Source organism: Gossypium arboreum, chromosome 10, assembly GCF_025698485.1.
Source record: "Gossypium arboreum isolate Shixiya-1 chromosome 10, ASM2569848v2, whole genome shotgun sequence".
In the NCBI taxonomy this organism is placed as follows: Eukaryota; Viridiplantae; Streptophyta; class Magnoliopsida; order Malvales; family Malvaceae; genus Gossypium; species Gossypium arboreum.
In genome coordinates, this window is record NC_069079.1 from 19,756,301 (window position 1) to 19,765,005 (window position 8,705).

Here is an 8,705-nt window from a genome sequence, read left to right on the forward strand (position 1 = left end):
GACAAGTCATTTTTCTAGCTAGGTAATTTTTCAATTCAATCTCGATTCTAATCTTTTCTTTCATCTTGTGACCACACCCCCTAACCAAAGCCACGTTACAACCCTCTAAAAGACCTTTTTGATTGATGTATCAACTCAATATATAGTGGTAGAGATTTGATTTTCAAGCAAGCTTATGGCAATAACTTTTCATATTGACTAATGAGTGTTTTGATTGATGCCCTTAAACACCTCGAGTGATTTGAGTGAAGCTTTAGTGAGGATGTTAAACTCTGTGATATTTTGATCAAAGGTAATCACTTAGATGATGGGAGACATCTATGTTTTCGTGATAAAATGCTCAACTTGGAATGTTTGAAACTTTGATGTACTTTTAGTTGAATTTTTAATGTATGAATACTTATGGATTATTTTGAGATATTATTGATATAGATTATAAATTGAAAAGAATTTATTTTGATTGTGAGTTGAGAATTTTGCTTGAGGACAGAATTGCTTAAGTGTGGGGGTATTTGATAAACCGTAATGTATACATATTTTTATCCCATGCTTAGCACATTTACGGATGATTTCTCCTTAGATTTGGTGAATTCGATGCTCCTAATTCTTTAATTTCATGTTTTATACTTAGGTGAGCATAGGAGAGTAAAAAGAGCGAGAAACGGGCCGAAAACGGAGAAAATGGACCCACGTGGGAAATCAATACGGCCTGGTCTTCCTCACACGGGTGTGTCCATTTGGCAGGATCGAAGCACGACTTACACGGGTAGACTACACGCCCATGCCTATTCAACAGCCTTGACCACGGGCTAGAGTAATCGAACACGGGCGTGTTCTCGCTGAGCCCAAGTATAGTCCTACTAGGAAAAGGCCAATTTTTAGGGCTCTTAGGCATTCAAAAGCCTATGTAAACACTTGAGGAGACACTTAGAAGGGGGACACAGAGTAGGAAGTAAGGAATTACTCAAGGAAAGTCGATTGATCCATCTCAGAAGCTAGATTCATCATCAAGACTGAAGATCTCCCTTCAAGTTCCTTCAGGAGTTTTGAGGTTTTCTTATGTTTTATTTCCTTAATTCTTTTGAGATGTTTTCTTTCATAACTATAAATTAAACCCCCTAAATACCTAAGGGGAATGAAACCTAAGATAAATCTTGTTATTATTATATGAATTGTATGATAAATATTTGACTTGCTCCTAATTATGTATTCTTAATTCTTGTTTTAATATTCCAGGATATTGATTCAAGTTAATGCTCTTATTTAGAGGAGGAATAGACCCTATCTAAGAGTAAAAGTTTCATAATTAAGCGAAGCTGATTGCACGCCTAGAGATAAGGTGACAAGATTTTACCGGATTAGCTAATAAGAGAATCCATAGATCGAGTTAATACAATTATAGGGTGTTAATTAGAAAGAGATTTCAATTATTCAACCTAGGGTTAGACGTTATTAGTCTCGAGAGAGATAATACTATAACTTAGGGATTTCTACGGATCAAGTCAAATGAATAAATCGTCTGATTCAGAGTCAAATAACAAGTGAAGTCTAGGTGGACTTTTTCCATAGGTATTGTCTTAATCAATCGAATTTTCCCAAAAGTATTTTCCCAAATTTTCTTTCTGTGCATTCTTGGTTTAGTAATTAGTTTAGATAACCAAACTCTTAATTCTTAGGCTAGATAATAAAAAGGAAGTAAATATTAGTACTCACGGTTACTTTAGGTTCGACAATCCGGTCTTGCTTAACTATACTACTGTTTGATAGGTACACTTGCCTTAATCGTGATAATAAGTTAGTCTCAAGAACGATTCATTCATAAATCTTTAAAATCTGTCGTGAATATCACGTATTAGTAAGATTTATGTTTTATGCCTATGAACTTACTGAGCTTCTATAAGCTTACTTGAGTGTATTCAATGTCTCTTGTAGATTGACGTGAAAATATACAGAGGATCGGATCAATACTGAGGATCACACTATCCAGATTATCTCCGGTAGCTTTTGTAAATTTCCTTTTTAATTTATATGGCATGTATATGGTTTGATGATTATATAAATGCTAAGACTTGTTTAATGAATATGTATTAAAGTAATGAGTGATGAATAAACTAAATGGTATAATTAAAATAGAAGCATGATTTGGTATCAAATTGGTTGTAATGGATTGGCTGGTTTGAAATGGTCTCTGTTTTAAAATTGCAGGGAAGGTTGGATATTTATAAAGAGGTTATATTGAGCTTATAAAAAAAAATTGGGGATTTTGCAAAAAGTTCCCTATGGTTTTGATTTAATTTCGGTTTGGTCCTGAAGTATGTTTTGGGCTTTGGAGGCCCATCTAAAGGACGTTATGACATATTTAGGTAAATGAATAGTTTTTAATTCGTAATAACAAAAAATTAATTCGGTAATGTCCGGTAATGCCTTGTACCCTATTTCGGTGACGAATATAAGTAAGGGGTGTTACATTTAGTTTTATCAGAGCCTGGTTTAGTCATTTCTTAGAACATGTGTGATGTGTAAAGTGTTTAGAAATACATGCCATATAAACCTGTGATAGTTTGATGTGTATGATCCAATCTAATCTTTATTATTTTTATAAATACTCTCCGATTATAAAGACGTCAGATATACCTGAACATACTGAACAAGAAGAACCTATCAGTAGAGTGCAGACTTCTGAATAAGGAACGAGTAGTGATATTCTAATTTCCGTGATGCGAGAACGAGAACTTAAAAATATGATTTATGGGGTTATGAATCAGTGGTATAAAGAGACGATATAAGAAAGAAGTCAGGCTCAACCACCTCCTCCTCCTACCATACTACCTGTGTCACCCCCGGTTGTCCCTCCACCTCCTCTAACAACTGAAGCTATTAAACGTTCTCCGATTGAAAAGATCAGGAAGTTTGGAGCTGAGAAATTTTGAGGGAGATTAGATGATGACCCTGTAAAAACTGAGTATTGACTACAGAGTTTGGTAAGAATTTTTAAACAAATGGCTTGTTCTCCTGAGGATTATCTGAGATGTGCTATCTCATTGTTAAAAGAAGAAGCATGTAACTGGTGGGAAACTGTGGAAGCTGTAGTACCTACAGAGAAGCTTACTTGGGAATTTTTCCAGAATGAGTTAAAAAAGAAATATGTCAGAAAGAGATATCTAGACAAGAAGAAAAGAGAATTTCTCGACTTGCGACAGGGAAATCGAACAGTTGCTGAATATGAAAGAGAATTTGTGTATCTCAGTAAATATGCTTGGGATATCGTATCGATTGAAAAGGAGATGTGTATCAAATTTAAAGAAGGGTTAAACGATAAAATCAGAATGATGGTCGGAGGCCTAGAGATACGAGAATTTGTTGCTTTGTCAGATCGAGCTCAAAAGATGGAGGAAGTGTATAATAGTAAAATGCAACGAGAAAGAAGAAGTAGTGAATCTTACAAGCGAAGCTCCTCCAAATCATTTTCAACATTTCCAGTTAAAAAGTTCAGAGATGAATCTAGTAGACCTACTTCAACTTTGGAAAGATCAAGTAAAAGTAGGACAACTCAACGAAATATGGGAGAAATCAATAAACCTGTGGCTAGTGCCAGTAGTGTGCAAAACGCTTCTAGATCGAGATGCAGGTATTGTGGTAAGTTTCATCTTGGTGAATGTTGGAGTAAGATAGGGGCCTGTTATAAATGTGGCAGTACCAATCATCTCATTCGGGATTGTCCTCAATTGATGAAAGAAGAAAGAGAACAAAAAGAAAAGCAAGAAATTACTTCTCCAACAAGTAAACACTCCGGTCAAAGTAGTTCTATAAGAACTACTCATCCAGAAAAGAAAGATTCTGTAGCCCGATTTGAAACTAGAATACCTGCACGCACGTATGCCATCCGAGTAAGAGAGAAAGCTTATGCTCCTGATGTGATAGCTAGTACTCTCTATCTCTTTGATGATTCTGTGTATGCTTTAATTGACCCTAGATCTACGCATTCATATATTTGCACTGTATTAGCATCAGAAAAGAAATTGTCTGTTGAGTCCACTGATTTTGATATACAAGTCATCAATCCATTAGGTCAAAATGTGATAGTTAATTTGATATGTCATAATTGTCCATTGAAAGTGAAAGGCTATGAATTCCCTGCTGATTTGATGTTGTTACCTATTCAGGAATTTGATATTATTTTGGGGATGGACTGGTTAACGAAACATGATGCAGTAGTGAATTTTCGGGATAAACATATCAGTTTGAAATGTCAAACAGGGGATATAATCTCATTTGGGTCTAAAAATATGAGTGATACAGTCAGAATTATTTCAGCTCTCTCTGCTCAGAAGTTGTTACGCAAAGGCAACGAGGCATTCTTGGCCTATATTTTTGATACTCGGGGTTCCGATTTAAAGCTTGAACAAGTGCCAGTGGTGAATAAATTTCCTGATGTGTTTCCTGAAGAGTTACCCGGTTTAGCACCTGATAGAGAAGTTGAATTTGTAATTGATGTGATTCCTTAAATAGCTCCTATCCCAGTGACACCGTACAGAATGGCTCCAACCGAATTAAAAGAGTTGAAGACACAGTTTCAAGAGTTATTAGATAAATGGTTCATTAGATCAAGTATGTAGCCCTGGGGTGCACCTGTCTTGTTTGTGAAAAAGAAGGACGGTTCTTTAAGACTCTGTATAGATTATAGGCAGTTGAACAAGGTAACGGTAAAGAAGAAATATCCTTTGCTTCGTATTGATAATCTATTTGATCAGTTGAAAGATGTTTCAATATTTTCCAAGATAGACCTTCGATCCGGTATTATCAGTTGAAAGTTAAAGAGTGTGATGTGTCGAAAACTGCTTTCAAAACTCGGTATGGTCACTATGAGTTTCTAGTAATGCCTTTTGGGTTAACCAATGCTCCTGTAGCTTTTATGGATTCGATGAATCAAATTTTTTAGCCATATTTGGATAGATTTGTGGTTGTGTTCATTGAAAATATACTGATTTATTCAAAAACAGAGTCCGAACATGCACAACATTTAAGGATTGTATTACAGATTTTGTGGGAGAAATAGTTGTATGCGAAATTTAGCAAATGTGAATTTTGGCTCCATGTAGTTGTATTTTTGGATCATATTGTATCAGCTGATAGAATCAGAGTGGATCTAAGTAAGGTAGCGACAGTGGTAAATTGGAAAGTTCCGAAGAATGTTACTAAAGTACGGAGTTTTCTAGGATTGGCAGTTTATTATCGCCGATTTTTCAAAGATTTCTTAATGATTACCTTACCGTTGACTCGATTACTACAAAGGAATGTTGAATTTATATGGTCAGATGAATGTCAGCAGAGTTTTGATCAGTTGAAAAAGATGTTGACAAAGGCTCCAGTGTTGACTCAACCAGAATCGAGTGTACCATTTGTGGTATATAGTGATGCGCCTCTAAATGGTTTGGGTTGTGTATTGATGCAGTCAGGCAAAGTGGTGACATATACTTCTCACCAACTAAAACTACACGAGAAGAATTATCCTACACATGATTTGGAATTGGCAGTGATCGTGTTTGCTTTGAAGATGTGAAAACACTACTTATATGGTGAGAAATGTTATCTGTATACAGATAATAAAATTATGAAGTATAGAGATGGTGGTTAGAGTTACTTAAAGATTATGATCTTATTATTGATTATCACCCAGGAAAAGCTAATGTGGTTGCAAATGCACTTAGTCGAAAATCATAATTGTTTGCACTTCGAGCAATGAATGCCCATTTGTTTGTTAATGAAGATGGTTTTGTGTTAGCAGAGTTAAAGGCAAAACCTATGTTCTTTCAACGGATTCTAGAGTTACAAGATGAAGACCTAAAATTGATGCCGAAACGACAGATGGTTTAAGATGAGTTAAACTCGGAATAATCCATTGATGAAAATGGTATGTTATATTATCGTAATAGAATATGTGTTTTGAATAACTTAGACTTGAAAAATAATATCTTATCAGAGGTTCACAGTAGTATGTATTCTATTCATCCGAGCAGTACAAAAATGTATTGTGATTTAAAAAGGATGTTTTGGTGGCCTGGAATGAAGCGGGAAATCTGTGAAATTGTTGCAAAACATCTGATTTGTCAGCAGGTTAAAGCAGAACATCAAGTGCCAACGGGTCTGTTACAACCTGTTATGATTCCTGAATGGAAGTGGGAACACATTACGATGGATTTTGTATCAGGATTGCCTATGACTCTGAGAAAGAAAGACTCAATTTGGGTAATTGTAGATAGATTAACTAAGCCAGCGTATTTTATCCCGGTTAGAACGGACTATTCACTTGAGAGATTAACAGAGCTATATATGTCAGAGATTGTGAGATTACACGGAGTTCCAACCTTTATTATTTCAGATCGAGATCCGAGATTTACATCGAGGTTTTGGAACAAATTACAAGAAGCTTTGGGCACAAAGTTGAATTTCAATACCGCTTTCCATCCTCAGACCGATGGGCAATCAGAGGTTTCAGATTTTAGAAGACATGTTGAGATGTAGTGTACTCGAGTTTGGTAATAGTTGGGAAAGGTATTTACCCTTAGCTAAATTTGCTTATAATAATAACTATCAGCCTAGTATCAAAATGACACTATTTGAAGTTTTGTATGGCAGAAAATGTAAGACTCCATTATATTGCTCTGAATTGAGTGAACCCAAGTTAGTGGGAGTTGAATTGATTCGAGAAACTGAAGAAAAAGTTCAAATTATCCGGGATAGTTTAAAAGCTGCTTCAGATCGTCAGAAGTCGTATGCAGATTTAAAAAGAAGAGATATAAAATTTGCAGTGGGTGATCAAGTATTTCTAGAAGTTTCACCGTGGAATAAAGTATTACGATTTGGGAGAAAAGAAAAACTGAGTCCAAGATTCATTAGACCATATGAGATTGTGGAAAGAATAGGTCAAATAGCCTATTGGTTAGCTTTGCCTCCAGAACTTGAAAGGAGTCATAATGTGTTTCATGTGTCTATGTTGAGAAGATACAGATCAAATCCTTTACATGTGATTCCACATACTGAAATTGAGCTTCAACCTGACATGACATATTCGGAAGAACCAGTAAAGATTTTAACTAGAGAAGTTAAAGAATTGCAGAATAAGCGGGTACCACTGGTAAAAGTGTTGTGGCATCGACACGGTATGGAGGAAGCAACCTGGGAAACGGAAGGATCAATGAGGTCATAGTATCCGAACTTATTTTCAGGTAACAAATTTCAAGGATGAAATTTCCTAAAGGGGGAGAGTTGTAACAACCTAAATTTCAGTGGTGTCGGAAACAGTGACTGGAGATCACTAAATCCGATAAAAAAGTTTTAAATTTTAATAAATAATACATATGAGTCAAGTGTGATGAAAAGGGAATTTTTGAATTAGTGGATTTTGTGATTTAAAAAGAAATTAATAAGTAAATTAGGTCTAAACCGAGGTATCGATATCTCGAGTTCATAAAATGAGCCATAAATATTTTTAGAAATATTTATGGAGTGTCATTGAGTTGGTATTAAAATTTTGTTAGAAAATTTTAACGTTTGGATAGTCAATTGGTTAAAAGGGACTAAATTGAAAAAAATGCAAAACTAGTTAAATAGTGATTGAAAAGCTTAGGTGACTATTAACGAGGGTTTTAAAAGGCAATTAGACATAAATTTTTTTTGGAATGGACTGCAAGGGGCATGAAATCAGCAGGAAAATTGATGAATTAAGGGCAAAATTAGAATATTGCAAAATTTACTTAATAAAGCTAGGACTAAAGTGGAATTATCTAGATTTCTCTTTATTTTTCTGCATTCTCATCAGCAAAAACACCATAGAAGTGTTTCCTTAAGCTGGTTTTTCATATTTTTACTGCAAGTAAGCTCAATTCTTGATTATTTCTTGAATTTTTTGTGTTTTTTACTTTTACAACTAGGTCCACTTATTGAATTCATTAGTTTTTGATTCTATGAAAGAAATTGAAAGTTTCTATGAATATGTTCTGGAAGTATATGATGACTTAGCATGGAATTAGAGCTTTAAATTATTTATATGCTGATTTTATTGAAGAATTGAATAGAAAGTGAATGTTTAGGACCTAATTGTAAAAGAGTTTGAAGCTAGGGTTTTATGTGGAAATTCTAAATTTCAATAGTTTTGAAATAACTTATAATGTCTAGGTAAAGTATTAATTGAGAAAAATTAACTTAATTGAGGGGTTAATTGAGCAAGGACTGAATTGTATGAACTATGAAATTTGGGGCAAAATGGAAATCAATATTTTGCATTAAAATAGTTTTAGACAGCAGCAGTAGTCTAACTTTGAAAAATCACCAAAAATTGTAGAAATTGAATTATAGAATGAATAAGATATGAAATTAAATCTTATTTAATCTAGTTTCTTATAGAAGAAACGATGAAAGGAATGGAACTGTAAATCATGAGATATAATAAATTTAGTGAGATAAGGTCATAATGATTTTGGATTCCCCTGTTCTGACTTTGGAAGATCATCAAAAATTGGAGCAAAATATTTAGAGGCTTAAATTTATATTTTTAAAATCCTGAATGAGTTCTCAAGAGAAACAAACGGGAACAGCATCTGAGTCCGTACGATGAGATAATTAATTTTTAGTGAAGAAGGGTTAGAACTGTCAGATAGCAGAACATGTGTTATTTTAAAGAATAAACTGTACTTATTGGCTAAACC

At 34.4% G+C, this 8,705-nt stretch overlaps 1 protein-coding gene across 1 annotated transcript; it reads left to right on the plus strand.

Moving 5' to 3' along the window:
- The first annotated feature begins 2,999 nt into the window (after positions 1–2,999).
- Positions 3,000–4,505, plus strand: LOC108487997 (uncharacterized). Its single transcript, XM_017792318.1, has 2 exons — positions 3,000–3,950; positions 4,164–4,505. Exons 1-2 carry the CDS (start codon positions 3,000–3,002, stop codon positions 4,503–4,505), a joined length of 1,293 nt encoding a protein of 430 aa, XP_017647807.1.
- Positions 4,506–8,705: the final 4,200 nt, after the last annotated feature.